The sequence below is a fragment of the Alexandromys fortis genome, unplaced genomic scaffold (assembly GCF_014885135.2).
Source record: "Alexandromys fortis isolate MF-2015 unplaced genomic scaffold, M_Fortis_MF-2015_v1.1 scaffold_190, whole genome shotgun sequence".
Lineage (NCBI taxonomy): Eukaryota > Metazoa > Chordata > Mammalia > Rodentia > Cricetidae > Alexandromys > Alexandromys fortis.
Genome location: NW_026068059.1, coordinates 736,024 through 758,344, shown reverse-complemented (window position 1 = coordinate 758,344; position 22,321 = coordinate 736,024). Strand labels below are relative to the sequence as shown.

The following is a 22,321-nucleotide window of genomic DNA, read 5'->3' as shown; positions in this document are numbered from 1 at the left end:
CCATGTGCACATCAGCCACGGACACTTGGAAGAGAAAAAGCCGTTTCCGCTTCTTGGTTCAGCTTGAGCCCTGGTCGCTGCCTTTATATCCACTTTCGTCACTGGGACACTTGGAGCCGTTGCTCGCATGTGTGTATGAAAAGCCCACAGAGATAACTGTGCTTTTAACAATTTGTTTCCTGACTTTGGGTTTCCAAGGAATATTACATCGCCGACGCCTCAGAGGACCAGGTGTTCGTGTGCGTGAGCCACAGCAACAACAGCACGAACCTGTACATCTCAGAGGCAGAGGGGCTGAAGTTCTCCTTGTCCCTGGAGAACGTGCTGTACTACAGCCCAGGAGGGATCGGCAGTGACACTCTGGTGAGGTAAGGAGTCCGTGGGCTCCTCCCCGTCCGTCTTCCTGGGTCAGCAAAGGCCACCAGGCTCTCCTTATCTCAGCGGTTAGCAATGTTAGTGGCACACACGGCTTTGCTTGAGATGCTCTCCTCGTGAGCCCCCATACCACTCCTGGATCAGCCGTCCTCAGACTGCAATTGGTTTGGTCTGGGGTGTGGTCCAGGTTGTCCCAGGGGATTTTTGTGTGCAGCCAAGGCTGAGTGCTGCTGTTCTAGGTGACATTTGGGACCTCAGACGCTCTGTTAACCACTCCCTTGGGTTTTGTGGTCTCTGAGCCGATAGGGAAGAACGGTTGGAAGATACCATCGCTTTAGGGAACACAGGGGCCCTGCTTCCAAGTGACTGACAGCCTCTTTTAGAGGTAATTATTAGCAAAGGCCCCCAGTGTCATTTCCACTTTACCCGGCAGTTACAAGTGTGGGGATGTTTTGTACCCCTAGTACTGGTGCTTTTTTGAGTGCTACCTTCACCGAGGCTCACGGGAACAGTTGGATTTACCTTTTCTGGGTATGTGGTATACATGGAATCATGCAATGGCATGTGGCCTTCTGTGTCTGCCTTCTAACATGTGTTCAAGGTTCATTCCCATGGGCTGTCTGCTGGCGCCCCATTTCTTTTAGTAGGTGAAAGTAGAGTTTACTTGTTTTACTATTTAAAATTCACGCACCATTGTCCCTCAGGCCTTTCAGTGACTTTGGTGCAGTGTCACCCCCCCCCATCCCGCACTTTGGAGAGCCCACAGCTATGGTTACAGAGTGAACAGCACCCAACTGGCTAATGACTCCGCTTTCTCCTTTGTCAGATTTTAGATTAATGTCTTACGGTAGAGTGGGAGCCCTACCTGGAGAAGACTACCAGGGAAGCAGTGGCCACAGTTATGTCACCACGGGGTTTTTGTACACACACAGACGACTGCCTTTTCTGTGTGACAGTTTCCTCCTGCGGTGTCTTGGTGTCTTGTCCAGTCGAGATGTTGAAAATAGATTCACGTCAAGAGTGGCAGGCCAGCATCCTGTTCAGCTTTCTTCTTCTCCCAGTTTCTCTCGGGGTGGCAGGGCTTCAGATGCGCTGAGTTCAGTGACCTGTTGTCATTTGTGGCTCAGACTCAGCCAGATGAAATAGGAGGAGGGCGAGTGATCAGATGACGTGGGCAGGCTGGTTTAGAATAAACGGCTCTGAACTGAGCGGGACAGAAGGTACCGAGGGACTGGCTCTCATTTCCTTAAAGAAACGGTGTGAGAACTCTTAAGAGGTGATCGATCGCTTTGGCTTCTGTGAGTCGTGCTTAGAGGAACCTCATTGAACGCCATGGTTAGTTGTAGGACTACTTAACTGTAGGAACTAATGTGCTAGCCACATGGTAGGCCTGTTGGGGCAAACTTAAGAAGGAGCACTTGGCTTAGTTGGTGGGGATGGCTGCCAGGATGTAGATTTGGCATGGGGTATGGCTGAAGGAGGATGCTGGTGAATTTCCTGGCAAATTTCATCAATCACAAGATACCCAGTAAAGGAGAGGAGAGGTGCTTTCAAGTGGGCTGGTGAGGGTGAGGTGGAAGAAAATGGACTCTTGGAAGAGAATGCTGACGGGACGTTTATTGTTCTTGTGCAAGCCAACGAGGGAAATGGGTTGGCTATGAGCAGAGGAATTGAGAGGTAAAGGCTGACAGGAACTAAACTAAACTAAAACTCCAGGAAGATGGGCGGGGCAAAGAACCCAGGCTTGTCTGAGAGAAACCCAGGCCTCCCAGTTGGGCATAGCAAGTAGTAATCTCACGATGGCAGCAGATTTCAGAGGCAAGAGAATAGAAGTGAGCAGCCTAGACGGCCAGAGCCCGTTAGCCCCTTCCCTAATAGGGACCCAAGGAATCCCAGCACAGAGGGTTCCGTCTGCACCCCAGTGTGTCTTGGGTACCTTTGCTCACTGTGCCAACCAAGACCAGCTTCATTAGTACACTACTTACTTATCCTCACCTTTCCTGCAGCCGTGGTGTCTGTGTGTGTCTCCCTGTCTGGGGTGGCCCACCTGTCACCCAGCTCAGAGACACAGCATGGGGAAACACAGTCGGTCTTCTGCTTTATTGTGCATCCCATACCTAAGAACCCCTGACATAAAGGCCACACTTCAAGTTTTAAAAGCTACTCATGAACCACAGTGACCATTCCTTTCAGATGCTGCATTTGGAATGGGTGTACCATGTTAGTGAAAAACCCCCTTTCGGTGAGTGGGCCCTTAGCACAGCAGGTAGAACTTGGGAGACCCTTAGTCTCTTGTTAACAAGTGCAGCTTCGGGCTTTGTCAGACCATCCCGGCTCTCTGTGCTGTCGCACTGTGAAGCTGCCGTAGATGTTGCTAGAACTCCTGACAGGCACCCCTGTGGTGCCTCATACTAGTCTTTCTACAGACCAGATTAGACTGTGAGCCTCAGCGTGGTGCCTAGGGCTTGCATGTCTGGCTCAGGGCTTCCCACTTTTCCAGGCTTCTGGAAGCGTTTGGATCAATATTCACAGTGAAGAAATGGATGTGGCCCTGTCAGCTTCTTTGTGACATTTTCTGCATTCTCAATGTCCTTTTAGGAGTCACTGGTTGGCGAGCATCCTGGCCTTTAAAAACAAATTTTAAATGGATTTATTTATTTTTCAAGATCAGGTTATTTCACTATAAAGAAATGAGGTATGGCGCGTGTTACATGGGTGAACCTTGTAAACATGTAAGTGAAAGTAACAAGATATAAAGGGTACCGATGATTCAATTTATATGGAATAGCCAGACCAGGCAATCCTTAGAGGCAGATCCGTAGAGACAGAAAGCAAATCTGTGGTTGCCAAGGCCTGGGAACTGAAGGGAAAACAGACAGTGCGTGCCAATAATGAAAATGTTCTGGAACTCAGGTTGCACAGCATTGTGAACATGCTCAACGCCGTGCTATTGTGTGCTTTAAGATGCTTCAATATTATGCTACACATAATGCAAAACGGTAAGCAAATGCCAATCCCGGGTGATGGCTGCTGCTTTTTCTCTGACTGCAGGTATTTTGCAAATGAGCCATTTGCTGACTTTCACCGTGTGGAAGGCTTACAAGGAGTCTACATCGCCACTCTGATTAATGGGTCTATGAATGAGGAGAACATGAGGTCGGTCATCACCTTTGACAAAGGGGGAACCTGGGAATTTCTTCAGGCCCCGGCCTTCACAGGATATGGAGAGAAAATCAATTGTGAGGTACAGTTGCTTTAATCGGGTTTGGCTGTTTTGATACAAAGCAGAAAGCTGTGGATGAGAGTAGTTTTCTTATATTCAGTATTTACAGGAAGCATGCAGGATGATGGAGGACCCTGTTAATTCCACACAGAGCAAATTTTCATGTATACATCTGTCCTTTTAGGTCCCTGGCTCCACACCAAGGCATGGTGGGGACTGTGATAAACTCAGAGGGGCACCATGGGATATTCGAGAGTTTTCTCTGTGGTGTTTTGGAGAATACATCCAGGGCCTTATACAGGCTAAGCATGTGTTTTTACCACTGAGCTACCCCTTTAGCCCTGTATCTCAAGTTCTACTGTGTTATGAGATGAAGTCTTGCTATGTAGCCCAGGCTAACCCAGAATTTATTAGGTGGCCCTCATTGACCTTGAACTTGTGGTCTTCCTCCATAGGGCTGGGATTGTGTCCTCCACTGCCACACCCAGCTTCATTTACAAGTTTTGCAGGAAGGACATGTTATACAACATCTGTTAGACATTACGTTAATTGCTTGGCTAATGAGCTTGAGTTAGTTCACAGCTTCTACGTGAGGGCATAGCGTATTTCTTTGGAGGACATTACATCTCTGGGAAGCTGGAGTTTTGTGAACCAGTTTGATGAAAAACTCAGCGGGAAAATCAGGGCGGGACAGAAGACAGTGTCATGTAGGATGCCAAAATCTGAGAAGTTGTGTTGCGTTGAGCAGGTGCATTTATTCCCTTAGCAGGACTTGGGATTGTTTAATCGTGAAATGGATGTGTTTTCTTCCAGCTTGTGTATACAACTGTTTCAAACAGATGCTCTGTTGATAGCACACAAGTGTGCGTGTGGGCGTGCACACACACATACTCACACACACAGTTTTGTTAATTCTAAGAGACACATGATGGTATTATATTTCTTCTGTTTTGGAACTACTCTAAAAAATGACAATACCAATTTCATTTGAAACCTACAATATTTAAGAGCGAGTATAGTGTTCCCTACCTTACGTGCCTATATGAAAAGCTAAGCGTTTTAAATCATTTCTTGGTTCCATTAAGTGTTCCCATGAGTTGATTCTTGTGTTCCCTGGTCTCCTGTGATACCCCCTACACTTGTATTTCTTTTTTACCTGAGGGATTCAGCAGACAGGAAAACTAGAAAAAGAAATGAGTGTTAGTTTTTCATGCAACCATATTTAGTTAGTTGTCCAATCTTTTGGATTTTTGAATTGCTGTTCATGGTAAGCTGTGGTGTCTCTCTGTGTTTCTTAACTGTATTCCTACTTTTGGGGAAATTCTCTGGAAACTCTTGACTTAGAAGGTACTTACCAATTTTTCTTTTTTTTTTTTTTTGGTCACAAGTCTTGATATATGACATGAAATCTAACTCTGGAAAGAGGAGGGCTATAAACAGACATGGGGAAACACCTATCCAGTTCCCTTCCTCAGTTTTTAGGACCTTAGAAGCTTGGCCTGTCTTGGTTGGCCTTTGTCTAGGCAATTTTTACATGCCTTGGGGGCACGTGCTTGGTTAAGCGGATTCAGTGGTCTTCTTATTTCTCAGACTTGGGACTGTAGGGTTCTCAAATCAGCTCTTAGTTTCTGATTCTTTGTTTAGGTGGTGGTTGGATCCCTTTCCTTTGCTGTGACCAAAAGCTAATAAGAAACAACTTAAGGAAGAAAGGGGTCGAGAGTTTGAGGCTACCACCCATCATGCTGGGAAAGGCTCAAGACTGGTGCCTAGCTTGCTTTCGCTTTTATCCCTTTTTATTCAGGCAGGGACCTCAGAGCATGGGATGGTGCTGCCTCAGTCAGGGTGGGTCTTCCCTCTGCAACTTAACCTCTGTGGAAACACCCTCACACACACACACCCAGAGGGGTATCTTCTGGGTGAATTTGGGTCCAATCAAATTGACAATGAGCATTAACCATCATAGGTGGTATTTTAGCTTTCTGTCAGCATTATGAAGTGATCAAGAATATTGGTTTGTGAGGCAGAAAAGACTGCGTTTTGGCCTAAGATTTCAAGGGAATCGGGAGTTTTTGTCTGAGCTTGCTTGGTTCTGTTGTTTTGGGCCAGTGTCAAGACTTAGCATTACAGAGACAGTATGTGGTGGAATAAGTTTGCTTGACATGGCAGAGAGGAAATGGATAGGAGAAACTCAAAGAGGAAGGGGCCAACGTCCCCATGTCCCCTTCAAAGGCACACCTAATGGTATAACTTCTTGCACTAGGCTCCACCTCCTAAAGATTCTGCCACTTCCCACAAGTACCAAAATCTTGTGACCAAATCCTTAGAACAGGACCCTTGGGACATATTTCAGTCCAAGCCACTATAGGTAGAGAAAATAATATACAGTGCTACCTATGATTAAAATGTGGACAGAAGGATCCAGAAACACTTCTAAGGATGGACCTCCTTGTAGGTAAAGCAACAGGAATGAAAAGAGGAAGTGAGCAAGGAAAAATTCTTCCAGCCAACCTGATTTCCCCCTGTTTTTAATTGGCCAAACTGGGAAGCTGGCAAGATTGGTTTGCTAGAAGGATCTTTTTTTGTGTGTGATAAAAAGAAGTAGATTGAACATCCTTGTCAGCATTTTACCTGAGCCGTGAACACAGACAGTCAGAGTTCCCCTGTTTTGATCACTGATATGCTGGAAATATCTGGACATCATTTTTCTGGCCAGGGGCATGAGGCAAAAGCATTGTGGTGGTCTGTAGAACCGTCAGTGACTGCACAAATATGTAGTAGAAAAGCCAGCTCCCATGACACTAAAGCCTGCATCTTTTGCAAATGTGGGAGATGCCTTTCAGGCTTCCACATGACCCCTAGGGTATTTGTATCTCATCTGTTACACATCTGGCCTTGTACCAATGAGACTTTGCAGCCTTTGATTCTTTTTCTTCTAACAAAACTTCATGAATCATTTTTGAGACCCATCTGCTCTGACTCAGAAAGCCAACACATTTCACTTTTCTTTGTTTCTGAGTCCCCGGGAAGGGTCCCTTGGTGACCTCAGCAGTGGAGTGCCTTCCTTCTCTATTGAGTTGGCGTTGGTTTGTGATTGTTATTCCTGGGAGTCTTGGGACTTCAAGTTATTCTTGAATGGTAGACATTCCTCAGTGGTAGACATTTATGTTGGTTCGGAAGATTCGCTCTGTCTAGGGAGATTTGGAGACCACTGGGTTGTAAGTGTTTTCTTCTGGGCCAGACCTTCTTCTGGGTCTTGCTGTGGGGTCCTCAGATAGACTCCTGGGTTTGAGGGAGTCCTAGGCATGTGCTACGTGCTGATCCCATCTGGAAATTTCCTTCTAAAGCTTTCCCAGGGCTGTTCCCTCCACCTGGCCCAGCGTCTCAGTCAGCTGCTCAACCTCCAACTCCGGAGGATGCCTATCCTGTCCAAGGAGTCAGCCCCCGGCCTCATCATTGCCACCGGTAAGTGTGCACTGCCTGCTGTCACGGGAGCTTTGGTGAGCTAGCTATTTGCAACCAGAGTTATAGTGGTCATCCACACCTCCAGCAGTGACTACTCCTCACCACTTGAAGCCATTATCTTAGTGACTAGCCACTACTCTGGATGTCTGACGGGGCCAGATGTATTTCTGGCATGTTCTTGAACGAATAGTCATTCTTCCCTTTTGTGTTTCAGGCTCAGTGGGAAAGAACTTGGCCAGCAAGACCAATGTGTACATCTCTAGCAGTGCCGGAGCCAGGTGGAGAGAGGTCAGTTTCTGGTCCCAGGGCTCTTCCAAGCGTGAGCACATGGACTGCGCACCAACATTGCAGAATCCCAGGGCCCCACAGAAGTGCTAGCCACACTCCCGTGTATTCACACCCTATAATAAGCTCATGATTTTTTGCCAAAATATCACTTTAAATAAAAAACAGACTTTTCCAATTTTTATTAGAAACAACTGTGACCAAGTTTTCCAGGATTATGCAGTCCATGGAAGGGAAGTACAGTATCTGCTTTGGTTACTACTTCAGCCCTGGGCTATAACAGTGTCTGGCATTGAGAAAATGCCAGTGATATTTGGCGAATGTGTCAGGAATCACAATGCAGTTGTGGTGGTCCTGACACCGCTAATCTCTGAGCCATGCTGGTTGGGTACCTTGTCTTCCCCATGCTGTGTGAGGAATTCATTTTTCTGTCTTAACACTGTCTAACCCATTTGAATCCTGAGCACTGGCTTTGCCCATTCTCAGGGGTCAGCTAGTTCTCCAGCACGAGTCATTACTTAGGCTGTGGCCTTGGACGTTAGAGAGTTCCCAAACTTGGAAAGAAGTCTTCTGGCCTCCTGTAATTTAGAGAGCCAAGTGGTGTCATTCTGTAGGGACTGGGTCCATGTTGACCCTGGGATGGTCCCTGACGTCCTCAGCAGATCACTGCACAGGAATTTGTGGAGTATCAGGTCCGAGTCGTACGGCTGTCTTGAAGAGTCAGCAAGCGATAATGTTACAGTCTGGCTCTGGGTACTTTGTAAACATTGCTCTATGTCTTCCCTCATATGTGGCCCAGACTTCTCATCATCATTCTACATCGTCTTGCTCCTCCTCTGGGGGAGCAGCGTTGCTTGGCTGTTGCCAGGGCAGCTGTGTGAGACTCTCTCCAGGCATATGTAATACCTGCCAGGAAGTAGTCAGCACCCACGAGACCTTGTTTTGGGAACTAGCAGAGAAGTAACTGGAGGCAGGAGGCGGAGACTACCTGTGAAGGACCATCAGTCCCTGGGGGTGGCCTTCACCACAGAGGCCCCATGTGGGGTGTGCATCAGTCATCTCCTACACTGGGGGATGAACGATACAGGTGACAGATGGCTGCAGGGAACACAAGTGACCTTGATTCTGCTTGCCCTCCAACTAGCTAGTCATGCAAATTCTCTAATCCCTACAATTCTTTCGTCCTCTTTTTTTCTATAACAAATTTATTGAGAACTGTAAGCTACAGCAAATCTGTTAGTGTTCAGTTTGATAAGCTCCATCCTTCATCTTCACAAACTCAAATATCAAACATCACCTCAAGTAGTTTTGGATCCTCTTATAAAGCATGTTCCTCCCTCCACCCTCAACATGGTCTGCATCCACCTCTACATATTGTTACATGTCTAGAATTCTATATAAGCGCTGTTCTATAGATACAAGGTTTATTCTATTTTCCTTGGTTCTGTCACTCATGAGAATTTGAAGTTCATCCACTAGTCTTCATTACCTGTGGCCTTTTCCTGTTTATGGTTGAGTTTTGTCCCCGCTATAGGGATGACAGTGGTTTTTGTTTATCCAGTCAAATCTTAATTGTTCTACCTATTTGTCCATCCTTGGAACGATCGAGCTGTTTTAATTTCCGACATTATTTTCTCATATTGTGTGTGTGTTCCGTAGTTTTAAGCTGTGTTTGCACATGTGATTCATTCAGAGTAAATTTCTAAATATGTCATAAGAGGAAGGTTGCCACTCTATTTCTTCATATTTTAATCTGATTGAACCACTTTTGGGCTTCTCCCTTATTATCCATTTTATGCATTTCTTGAGAAGACTTCTTTTTCTCCTCTTGAGTTGCCCCGGTATCTCTTTGAGAATCCGCCTGTCATATATATGTGGGGATATTTTAGGGCTTTCTGTTTTGTTCCATTGAGCTAAGTGTCTGTTTTTTTACCACTACCATATTGTCTTGATTACCAAAGCCTTATAGCAAGTGTTGGAATCAATTAGGGTAAGTCCGTTGCTTATTTTCTAAATTGCTCTCATTATTCAAGTCCTTTGTGCTTGCACAGACCCTGTCAGTCTTGCTAGACTTTCACTGGAGAGCATTAAACACGTAGGTCGCTTTCAGGGTAGGCTGACCTCTTAAGAGCATTGAGTCTTTTGATCTGCAACTGTAGTCTATTTCTCCATGTCTTTTTAAATTTTTCTTCGTATCTGTAAGTGTCTAATGTAAAAGTCTTGTATGTGATTTCTTTAGGCTGCTCAGGCTGGAACTCATGGTTTTACTGTCTCTGGCTCCTGAGTTCTGGGATTACAAGCACGTGCCACCACCCTGACTTGGTCTTTCTTTCTTTTTTTTCTTAATTCAATGAGGATTGAATCCAGGGTCTTACACATACTAGGCAAGTAGTCCACTAAGCCACAACCTAAGCAATATCAATATATGTGTATTATTCTTAGATATTTAAACTAGGTATTACTGCAAAAGGAATTTTCCTTTAAGTTTATTCTTAGATTTTTATTTTATTCTATTTTTATTTTTTTATTTTGTAGTGTGAGGATGAAGCCTAAGGCTTCGTGCATCTTAGGCAAGTGCTCTCTCTCTCTCAGTCTAAAGTCTGGAATATGAGAGCTTACCTTTGTTGGATCCTAGGATTGTGAGGTGCGGATGAAAAGGTGCTTAAGGATCTGTTCTGAAAACTGGAAGCTGCATTCTAGTGGTTGTCATTGCTGTGGTGTGTGTCTGCTTGTGTGTGCATGTGTGTGAGTAAGTGTGGTGTGTGCGTGTGGGTGGGGTGAGTGCATGTGTGTATGGGTGCATGAGCATGTGTGAGTAAATGTGTGTGCACATGTGTGGGTGAGTGCGTGTGTGTGGGTGCGTGTGCATGTCTGTGGGTGTGTGCATGTGTGTGGGTAAATGTGTGTGCATGTATGTGTGTGTGCACGTGTGTGGGTGAGTGTGCATGTGGGTGCATGTGTGTATGGGGGGTGCGTGTGTGTATATAGGTGTGAGGGGGTGAGTGTGTGTGCATGTTTGTGGGTGAGTATGTGTGCATGTGTGTGTGTGCCTGTGTGTGTGTGTCTGTGTGTGTGTATGGACTTGTGTGTGGGTGAGTGAATGTGCATGTGTGTGCGTGCTTGGGCATGGTTTCTACATTCACCTCTGAAGCAATGCATCACCTCTGGTTTTTTTTTCTTTCTTTTTTTATCAGGCCCTTCCTGGACCTCATTACTATACGTGGGGGGACCATGGAGGCATAATCATGGCTATTGCCCAGGGCATGGAGACCAACGAACTGAAGTAAGTGCTGTGGTTATTCCCCTTGCCCTTCTCCTCCTCCTCTTCCTCCTCTTCTTTTCTAAAAACCAACATCTTTTCTACCCTTCTCTCTGCTCCTTCCTTCCCTCCTTTTTCCAGATAAGATATAACTGTGTAGCCCAACCCATGCTGTCTTGAAACTTACTATGTAACTCTAGTTGGTGTAGAACTTGCAATCCTCCTGTCTAAGCCTCCCAAATGCTGGGATTCTAGGCGTCAGTTACTGTGTCCTGCCTATTCCTTTTCTTTTGACATCAAACTGTTCTCCCAACCTGGGGTCTGTGATGACCATTGAGTCCTCTGTAGAGTGCTAGGTTCTTGAGAACGTGAGACCTCTGGAGATCATTTCAACTTTCCATGTCTATGAAATAACTGCTCCCTTCTGTCCTAGAGGGGCCTATGAGAAACAAGTGATATGATATTTATTTCTTTGAATAACAATTTAAAAACCATCTGCATCTTTCTTTTAACAAATTATTTCAGGTTAACTTACAAAGTCAAGGATCTCATTGTGGTATTTTATTTATTTATTTATTTATTTATTTATTTAAATATACGTGACATTATATTTATTCCTTTTGCTCAATTATTCCCTCCCTTCTATCCTGCCTATTGTCCCCTTCTCCTCTCTGGCTGCTTCTCTTCCTTCCTCCAGGTAGTTCCCCCTTCTGCTTTCTTATCACATGTAACTAGAGAGTTTTGAACACGTCTTTGCTTTGTAGAAGTGGCTGATCCAAAGGTTTGTACATAGAATGGCCAGTCGTTAAATGATAAGCAATGGTAAGGAGAATAGTAAGTGCAGAAGGCCTATCACTTGGTAACCAGATGATTTCTGCTAGGCTACATTTAGTCTTGGGGCCTGTGGTAGATGGAGCTGTAAGGGATATTAGGGGTTAACTGCTTACAGATGGGGAAACTGAGGCTCTGCAAGGGGAAGTAACCATTAGCGAATGATAGAGTCTTATGGATAGTTGGCCTTGAATGATGTCTAAGAAGAAAACAAAGTGTCAGGAGTTTGTAGCTTCTCCCCCAATGAGGCTTGATTTTACCCCGGATCATTTCTTTGCCTGCTTTCACGAAGCTATTGAACCAGAGCTACCATCGGAAAGGACAGACTGGCCCTCATTTCTGCTTGCTTTCGACCTGAAACCTTTAGCTAGATGATTGCAGGAGGCAGAGCTGGTCTCTGAAATTACATCGTGCAGTGGAAGGAAGCAGGCTTCTCTCGCCTTTGCTCCTTTTAGAACTGGCCAGGAGCAAGACGTGGGTGCTTGGAAAAGGAGATTTTGACAGATGGTGTCCCTGTGTTTAAGTGGACATGTACTGAACCTTCAAGAGTCAGAGAGAAGCAGAGCTCTGGGTCTTGGTTTACCTCTTGGTAATTTTATGGTTGGTGGTCACCACAACTTGAGGAACTGTATTAAAGGAAGGTTTAGAACCACTGCTCTAGAGCCTAGAGTTAAGGCGCGCTCTGCTTGTATATGATGCTCTGCATCCATTTTCAGAAAGCTTTTGCTCAGAGGATGACGTCCACCGAGCTTGCATCCCACGGATCTGCTGGTGTTTGTGTGTCTAAGTCATTTAACTCACACCTCACACACGGCGCAAATGATAGTTATGCCAGGTACTGTACATCTGAAGACGAACAGGATGTTGTGGTCTCCCCCACCCCCGCAAACATTTCACCCTCTAAGATAGATAGGCGTAAGATAGGCGAGGAGGTGATTGTTGTAGGGAGGTGAAAACCTGCTATGTGAGGAAGGCACATGGGGCCAGGCCTTGGTTTCCTGGGCAGAGACTGCATTCTTTGCACCGTTTTAGTTTTCAGATCTTGGAGTCGGTTCTCAATTTTCCTTGTTTAACTTCTCCACAGATTCCATTAGCATTCCGAGCTGGCTCCTCTGAAGGAGCTGGTGTGATTTGAGTCCTCTTACACCATCTGTCGGTGCATATGTGCCCAGGGAACGCAGTGTCATTCCGCACTAGCTGCAGCAAAACATGGCCAGAAAAATAAACCTGCTGACAGAGAGCCATCAGGCCCTCCCCAGGCGTTTCATAATGGCTTTGCGGTTTGTGGATGGTGGGCATTGTGGACACAATAGTGTCTTTCTGTTTGAGCAGGTCATTTGGAAGCGTCTGCAAAGCATGGGTCAAATAAAGCATATGCAAGCAAGAAAATATAGGCTGGCCTCCTCTTGACAGGTACATGTGTCCTGAGTACCAGCCTGAGCTTGGCCGGGATCTGTCTAGCCACATGGCATTGACTGGATCTGTTGTTCTCAGATGCGTTTGCTCCTCCTTCTGCTGTTCTGAAAAGCAGGGGACAATGGTGAAGTTAGTCTAGAGCCTCCAAAGACAGCAGTGACTCCGTGTGCTGGGCGGACGTGAGTGGGGCCGCGTGCTAGGCTTTGGGTTGTTATGGAGAATACCCCAAGGAAACAAGGTGCGGAAGGAAGAGTTTGTTTTTGGGTTCAGTGTCCCACTTTGCTGCTTCCTTGCCTTTGGGAGGCGAAGCAGGATCAGCATGTCAGGGAGCACGTGGCTGAGCAGAGCTAACCAGCAGGAAGGGCAGGCTGACCAGGTGTAGCTTTCCAGGGCATGCCCTGGGGACCTCTTTCCTCCAGCTAAGCTCCACCCCATACTTCTTACCACCACCCTATAGTGCCATCATGGTGTGAGCCCACCACGGGATTAAAGACAGAGCCCTCGTGATGTGGTCACCTCTCAGAGATGGACTCCATCATTAGGTCACCAAGCCATCCCACCCAGGCTGACAAACTGGCCTAGGGCACTAGGCCTCTGCTCAGTCTATGCTCCCCGGCCATAGCAACCTCTCTGTCCTTTGAGCCTCAGAATTTTTAGGCTGCCCTGTTAATTTGGATTGTTTGTGTTCTGACTTCCTGTGTGTTTTAGTTCCTTTTCACTACATGCCTGGATTCTTCAGCTCATTAGTAAGATTGTTGGAGGCCTGTATTCCTAGCGTGGGCAAGTTAGTGGGCACTTAGCAAATATTTGATCGATCAATAAATAGGTCATGCATACTTGAGCATCTGAGATTGCTTTTTTGTTCTTTCCTTTTTTTAAACACTGATTTATAAAACGGGAAGGAATCTGGGTAGGGTGCTATTTGCACAGCTCCAATGGAGACCGCTGCTGTTGTGTTCTTTGTAAATGACAACCCCTGAGCGGCAGGGATGGGGGCCTTCCTGGACCTCTGAAGCCTGGCAGCCAGAGAGAAGAGTCAATCCACCCTCCTTATCTTCCTCAGGAGGACATGGGATGATTGGTGGGAGTTAGCACCCACACTGGAACATGAACAGATTTCTGCTAGGAATCATTTCAGGTCAATTACACAAACATTTGTTGAACATCTACAGTGAGCCAGATGTTGTGCTAGACACCAGTGGTGGGGAGGCAAGCTGGGCCTGGTTCAGGATCTGCCTGTGCCCATGGGAGGAAGCCTGAGTCGGCTGGAGAGAGAGCCTGGGAGGAGGAGCACTGTGTAAAGGTGATGTGGTCCCTCACCTTTAAACATTTTATCCTTTAGATGTAATAGAGTAGAGTCTGGAATTCTAGTCAGAGGGCAGAGGTAGTGGAGATGGGAGCATTGGTTAAAGACAGAAAGACAACTCTGTGGGTATTTGCTGCCCCACCCCTGGGTGGTTCATTTTCTATTTCCGTGGCATTCTTCCTCTGCTTAGCGCAATAACTAAGATTCCTCTGTTTGCCTTCTGCCTTGCTTCTCCGTTGAGACCTTTACTTTTGTTGGTGTTAATTGAAGTGGAGAACAAGGAGTGGATCGCTTTGGTAGGCTTTTGTGTCTGCTTGTCTGAGTGAGCAAAGAGCCCAGGGGCTGGGGATTCACTTACACATCCTTTCAGCGTGCTTCCCTAGGAACCTGCCTGTAGGATACTGAGGAGCAGTTTCCATTTCTTAAGGATGCTTAACACCATGCAGAGGACAGGCTGTTGGGTTTTGCACCCCAACCAAAAGAGATCCCTGCACAAGCAGGATCCCGAGGGATGAGATCAGTTTCCGTTTCTCCTTGGCAGTTTGCCTGTCAGATTGATGAGATGTTGATCGTTGTTAATATTTTGGACTTGCTCCAAAGCATTTTTTTCTGTAAGGCGATCTTCCAGTTTCACAGGGCTTCCCTCTGGGAATCCCCCAAGCCCCTGCAGAGGCTGCGTGCAGCCATGTAGCTGTCTTTTCTGGACCTGTGTTCTGGAGGCAGCCTCATGGCTAGAGTGTAGGGAGCTGTAGTGGCTTCTTCCACAGCTTCTAAACCATTGGCTACAGTGCCAGGATGGTGCAGATACAGGGAGCCGTCCCCACCTCATTCTCATCTTGTGCCGTTTCCTCTGCTCCCTGAGGCCTGTGTAACAGGTGCCTATACCACTTTTTAGTTGTTACAAAGCTGAGGCAAGCTTAAAAAGAAAAGAAAATTCTGTTTAGGTTGTTTAATTTCCTGCAAAAAATGTTGATTATTCTTCTTCCTGGTGGTAGAAGAGGTCTGAGGTGCAGGGACAGGGAAGTGGGCGGAGGTTTATGGTCGATGAACCACAGCCTAGATGACACTCAGATCTGGTCATGTACACAGGGTAAGGTGTGAGGTCTAATGCAGGGCCTAGGCGGAGCTGGAGTAAGGCAGATCCACCAGGGAGGCTGGGAAAGGCTTCTCACAGGAAGTGAAACTCGAGGTGAGCTAAAAAGTGAGGTCGGTATGCAGTCCCAGTGTTAGGAAGAGCTTGTGGGGCTGGGGGGATGGATGGCTCAGCAGTCAAGAGCACTTGTTACGCTTCCAGAGGACCTGCCTAGAACTCCAGCTCCAGGGGCTTTGATGCCCTCATCTAGCTTTGGTGAGGGTTGCAGCGGTGGTGGTATACACATTCGCATTAAGAGAGAGGGAGGGAGAAGGAGAGAGAGAGACAGAGAGACTTAGTTTGAGCAAATGTGGTCATGTGAATCTGTAGTCCCTGTGGCATCTGTGTGGTCACACTATGTGCTGAGAGTGGACTGTTGAGAAATGGGGTTTGAGGTGGGCATTAGGCAAGCACCAGTCCCTTGGGCCCTTTCCTGACTCTCACTGAACAGATATTTTTAAAATAAAGTTTTTATTGTTGTTATTTTTCTTTGACAGTTTCATATATATGTACACACACATATGTAATAATGCTTGACCATTTTTACCCCGTTATATTCTCACCCCTTCCTGCTCACACTGAACTGGTCTTTCCAACAAACTATTCTCCTGGTTCCATGTCTTTTTGTTTCTTTTTTTCTGAGTTCAATTAAAGGTCATTGATTTATAATAATAAATTATATGCCATGCTCACAGGTGTGGGGGTTATCTGCTAGAGAATGGGTGTCTTACTAGTGACGATACCACTGAAGACAAAAATGACACCACCCTTCTTCAAGCTGCTAATAGTTCCTTCAGGAAGGGTGGGGCCTCACTAGTCCCTCCCTCACTTGTGATGAGATGCTGATGGGTCCATTCTTGTGAGGGCAGCCACAGCTGTTGAGAGTTCAAGTGAAATGTTTGCATATGTCTAGAGGGTAGCATCTCTCAGCGGTGTCCTTATCCCTGGCTCCAACAGTCTCCCTTCTTTGGTGTTGTTCCCTGGGCCTCAGAGGGGGTGATAGAGATGTTCTGTGTAGGGCTGGGGACTCTGAGTACTTTGACTACTTACTAGTCACTGTATTGATTGTTGCCCACAGCAAAGAGAAGCTTCTCTGCCCAAGAATGAGCAGCACTAACTTATGGATATAAACATCAATATTTATAAAGCAGTTTGACGTCATGTCCATTTAACAAGAAAACAATAGTTGGCTTTCCCCTAGGGTCTTTGACTTCCTAGTCAAAGGTATTTGGCCATATTTGTAGTGCCAGGCAGGAATCCCCTCTTGTGGAAGCGGCCTAATACCTAATCCGAGAGCTATTGGGTTCTCTTCTAAGAGTTGTGCTGTTACTGCGCCAGTGGGCATATCTCACCCTGTAGGTTGGAATTGTAGTTTGAGGGGTTTATGTGTTGGGAAAGACTAAAACTTTGCTTTTGAGGACTTTAAGTGGAGGAATGACATGGCTTAATGAGTGATGAGGGAGGATAAATGTATTTCAGGGAAGACACAGAGTGATAGCTCGTCGGTTTGAGGACTCGTCCTGCATGGAAAGGATGTTCTCTCTGGCTAAACAGAAGGTCATTCCACCACTCAGAGAAAGTAGAGGCATGGAAGGAGTGGGCAGGGCCATGCCATGAAGGCAGAGTTGGTCAGAGTGAACTGGGTGCCTGTTCCAAGTCCCAAGGTTGAGTCCAGAAGTGATCTCATTGTGCTGTGTCATGTGGTTCTGCCGTCTGTCACCTGGGGTGGAGAATCTTCCAGTCTTTGAGCAACTGTGACAATGGGAAACTTGCCATTTCCTTCTGGGACAATGCGGCTCATTCCTTCGCTCACTCACTCATCTGTTTGTTCCTGTGTTTGTGTGTTCATTTGTGAGCGTAGCTCTGTGGTAGGAGAAAGCCGGAGTTCTCTGCACTCCAAGTTCCATCCCATGGGTTTGGGTCCTGTTCCCTGTAATCATACGGCAGATACTTCCTTTCATCTGAAGACCATTCAGACATTTGAGGACCCTATTCTTGTAATCCTGAATATCTTTCATCCTATGGGAAATACCCCATTTGTTTTCCTTGTCTGCTGTTGGACCCTGAATCGTCACATAGACTTTTATCTTGCACTTCCTATGATATCATCACATTAAGATGCAGGTCTCAGATCTGAGCTCCATAGTGTGAAACTTGCTGGAGGATTAATCCCTACTGATTCTGGACACTTTCTACAATTGAAAACCTTAAGACCAAATTTCCATTTTTTTTTTTTTTTTTTCTTTTGGATTTCAGTTTCTTAATATGTAATGCAGGCTGTCCTCCAACTTGAGATCCTCCTGCCTCAGCCTTTCCATTGCTGAGATGACAGATGTGCACTACTACTCCTGGCACTTTAAAACTGGTGGCTTCTACTAATCTTTTGATTTATTGGGAAACCTTCTATATACAACAGTACTTTGGATCTTAATTGTTTCTTAGCGACTCACCCAATGCACGCACCCTCCCATTAGCCCTCCGCTCCTTTCCTCCTGCCTACTAAATGCAATTGCTGGTTTATTATCACCTAGTTTTTGAGTTACATTTATTCATTTTTTATAGTATATGTGTGTTCACACATGTGAAGTGTGTTTGTGTGTAGGTGTGTGTGAACCTGTGTGTATGTGCGTGTGACGGCTCAAGGTCGATATTAAGAATTTTCCTTGATTATGCTTCTGCCTAGTTCTGTGCGGCAAGGTCTCCCAGTCTAACTCAGAGCTTGCCCGTATAGCTTGTCTCCTTAGCTGTTTTGCCCCAGGGATCCCAAGTCTCTGCATTCTGAGGTTAGGATTGCAGGAGGGACACCCTGCCCACATGGCATTTACGTGGATTCTGTGGAATCTAAACTCTCATCCTCTTGCTTGGCTGGCACGAGTGTTAACTGCTGACTCACCCCCGGCCCGGCATTTCATTTTTCTGATCGATCTTACTAAAGGACAGATGTCCAGTGTCTCCTATCTTAAATTCGAGCAAGTAAGCCTTGGAAACTTCATATGGAATCTAATTTTCTTGATTTTGCTTCTTCTTTAGATGCCTGAAAGCATTTCAATTTAATTTTAGAATTTAAAAAAAATATTTGTACAATTGGTCTGATACCCTTTGCTTGTACAGTCACATTCACGTTTGCTGTCTAAATTGCTGACCAGAGCATGGAGCTGTATGAGAAACTTAAATCTAATTTTTTTTTGTGATAAAATATATATTAGCCCACTTCACATTATTTCACCAGCAACGAATGAATGTTATCTGTGTGGTCCACAAAGATCTCCTTTAAAAAAAAATTGTTCTCACATCATTATCCTTGTTGGTTGGTTTTGATTATCAACTTGACTGAATTTGGAATCACCATGGAAACAAATCTCTGAGCATGTAAGAGGGATTAGCTCAATTAGGCTAATTGATGTGGCTGGTACCAGTTCATCGGCTAGAGTCTTGGACTGAATGAAAAGGAGAAAGGGAGCTGACACACACACACACACACACTCATTGCTGCATGTTGGTGCAAGGTGACCAGGTGCCCAAGGTTCTGCCATCTCGATCTCACCACGGTGATGTTTGACCTCACAGCCAAACTGTGAGCCTAAACAAGCCCACCCTTAAGGTGCTTCTGTGGGTGTTTTATCATAGCAACAAGATAAGTACCTAACACAATCTTTTTGCTTAAATCAAGAATAATCAGGAAGAAAGGAAATGGGTTAGCTTGTTGTGACAAGAAACCATTTGAGTGCTCAGCTGTGGCTTCCGGTTGCCTAAGTGAGCGCTTTTGTAACCATTCTCGACTTCCTTCTCTACTTTAGGTAAACAAAGTGACTGTAGGTCTTCCAGTCTTTAGGATCTGTTCTGCTTGACTCTTGGAGAAATTTCTGAAAAGGACTGATCATTTTATCTTTATTTCTTCTTGTTCCCTAGTAGGTGTTTGTTTTATGCCTTTAATTTCCCCTTGCTCAGCTTGAAAACCATTCGGCAATAAGGACAAAAGTGAAATACAAATTCTTTGTGAAATCTTTATTCTTTATATTATTGGCCATGAGGACAGTGATCTTGTTCCTTTATAATTTTCTACAGAAGTTACTAGCCTTCCAGCCTGCCCACTGCCCTTCCTGTCCATTCACTCCCCCAACCCCCTCATTGTCCTACTAGCCCACTGGCCTTCAAGCCCACTGACAATAGTCTACTAGTTATTTTGGTAATTTGAATTATGAGTCCTGACTCTTGAACTTAAACTACCTGATTTCTCTTCAGATAAACTTTCTAGCTATCAAGAGTCAGGGCAGAAGTGAACTTCTAGGAAGCTGATTTCTGTTAAATCTTCCCTTAAATCTTTTGATCTAGACGATATGTCTCTCCCTATCTTGATTGAACATATTCAGAAAATATATAGCTCTTTTTGTCAGCCACATGATAATGTCATGTTTAGTAATTACCTTTTCTTCTCCCATTTAAAGTCTGTAGTTACATGTTTTATTTTGTATTGATGTATATATGATGTTTCTATTGTCTTGGGAGGTTTTAGCCATGTGCCAATTTTTTTAAAGCAATTTGTATTCTTCATCACTAAGCAGAATAAGGATCAAGACACAGGATCATTATCTGTGACTTAAAAGTGTAAAGATGGGGCTTGGGAGATGGATCAATGGATAAAGTTGTTCAAGTATGAGGACTTGGATTTGGATCCCCAGCATCCATGTAAAATGGCAAGCATGGTGGTGCACATCTGTATCTTCAGCCCTTTGGAGCAGGGCAGAGATAGAGGAAGATCTTATTAGCCAGCTAGGCTGGCCAATTGGTGAGCTCCAGGGTCAGTAAGTAAGTGTCCCTGGTCCAAAAATAAGGTGGAGAGTGATGGAGACACACGACAACGTCAAGTTGACCACTTGCCTCCACACATACATGAATGTGTATATGAAGCTACACACACACACACACACACACACACACACACACACACACACACACACAGAGAGAGAGAGAGAGAGAGAGAGAGAGAGTAAAGAAAAGAAAAAAGAGATCTATGATTTGTTTTTTTTTTCCTGTCTGTTGTCATTTTAATTTCACGAGTAAGTGAAATTTAATTTCACTACCTCTCTTTGGTAGCAGAATGCTGGGATCAATGTGACCTAGATGTTCCCTTAGCTGTTGCTGTTGTCAGATGACAACCCTTTCTTCAACATTCTGAAAATTGCCATGTTCTAAATGAGGCTGTGCTTGGCCACACATCTGCTGCTTTGTCTCCTTAATGACTTACTGTCTGGATCTTCTGGGAATCTATAAGGAAACGATTCATTTCTCGGGATCATCTTTGGTTGGAGGATCTCTTAAATGAAATTAACTTAACCATGATAAAATCCATGGCTTCCTATGCCATCATTGAACAGGGGGACCACTCCCTGATTAATGGACCAACTCTGAAGGTAGCTTTAGGTGTGATACTGAACCTGCATCTTCTTAACGTTAGAAAAAAAAAAACAAGGGATGGAATGGGTTAACCATATTTGATTAAACATTTGTTTAAACCTCACTTAAACTTCAGTCATGACACTTGGATGAGAATTTACTCTCAGGTATGACCTGTGCTGGTTGGGGCACACTTAGTCTCCCAGTGACCTGGGGGCTGCAGACCCCATCGCTTTGTTTAGCCTTCAGGTGTAGAGAGGTCAGTTCACAAATCTCAGTATAGAGGAAGTGTTGGGATTGAGTGAGCTTGTCAAGAGATTCGTGTCAAATTGTTTAGTCCCGAGGGAGTAAAACAAAAGTCCCTAAATTCTAGGAAAAGTGAAAGAAAAAGGTTTGTGTGTGATTAGAATTTTGTGTAAACCTGTAGCCCCTGGGTTCTAGAGAAAACTTGAATGCAGCGATTCTCACCACTCATACCACAGGGGCCCTGAATGATGCCCTATTCTCTGGGAGACCACTTAAAAGCTGGTGTAATTGCTCACGTGTTCTTTGTTATTCTGAAGTTGTGGACTTGTCTTTTTCTGCCCCAGCGCCTGTTTTCCCACAGCCCTTTTTAATTTTTACGAACACAGGAAAGCTGGGAGCAATGTAAAGAACACTCTGGTGGTCTTTGCTAAAGTGCCAGCTTGCTTACCTTCCTCTACCTGTGTATTTATCTGTCTTCTCCATTTTCTCCTTTGAGTTGTTTCAAGAACGATTGCAGACTCCTGCCCTTTCATGGCTCACTGGGCACATAAACATGAGTCCCCAATAAGTAAAGGCCTTTTCCTTGTTGATCACGTTTGAAAATCTCTCGGTGGCTCTTTGCTCAGTTGTCTGGTGTTGCTAATGGTGATGGCTTCAGGGTTCAGTCATTGCAGAACTACGCCCTGCATTGGATTTACACATTTCACTATGACAAGCCCTCCGCTAGCTATTTTATTTGCTTGGCTTTGATAACATTGAAAATTTGAAAAAAATTAATCTCTCTCTCTCTCTCTCTCTCTCTCTCTCTCTCTCTCTCTCTCTCTCTCTCTGTGTGTGTGTGCGCGCACACACGCACACACACACACGCTTGGGTAATCATGTGTAAGTGGTGCATGCATATCACAGCATGTGTGGAGGTCAGAACTGGAGTTGGTCCTAACCTTTCACCTTGTTAGAAGCAGGGTCACCTTGTTGTTTGTTAGGTTTGCTGGCCCGCGAGCTTCCTGGGGTTCTCTTGTCTCTACCTCCCAGGCTGCTGTAGGAGTTCTGGGATTACAGATGCATGCTGCTATGTTCTGCCTTCCTTTAGTGTTGGGGATCTGAACTCAGGTCTTTATATTTGCATGTCATCGGCTTTACCGCTGAGACGTCTCTGCAGCCCTCATGCATGTGTATTGAAGTATATAGAAGCAGTTGTCATCAACTACATCTGTCCAGTTGTGTTGAATGGTGCTGAAAGGTTGTGGTGAATAAGGAGCTTGTGGTGTCTGATTGCCCCACTGTTGGTGTGGAGCAAATGTAGGAAAGGGAGGGGTGGCTCATTGCCCTGTGTAAAGTTGGCTTTCCCCCAGCAGTGAATGGTTAGTTTGTGGGTTGATATCTTTTTTTTTT

At 45.3% G+C, this 22,321-nt stretch overlaps 1 protein-coding gene across 1 annotated transcript in view; it reads left to right on the top strand.

Moving 5' to 3' along the window:
* The window catches only part of Sorl1 (sortilin related receptor 1), a 158,410-nt gene that overhangs the window by 54,428 nt on the left and 81,661 nt on the right, over positions 1–22,321 (top strand). The window contains exons 8-12 of the mRNA XM_050120095.1: positions 199–368; positions 3,427–3,619; positions 6,943–7,060; positions 7,275–7,348; positions 10,540–10,628. Of these exons, the coding sequence (XP_049976052.1) occupies positions 199–368; positions 3,427–3,619; positions 6,943–7,060; positions 7,275–7,348; positions 10,540–10,628 (644 nt within the window). The remainder of the gene's footprint in view (positions 1–198; positions 369–3,426; positions 3,620–6,942; positions 7,061–7,274; positions 7,349–10,539; positions 10,629–22,321) is intronic.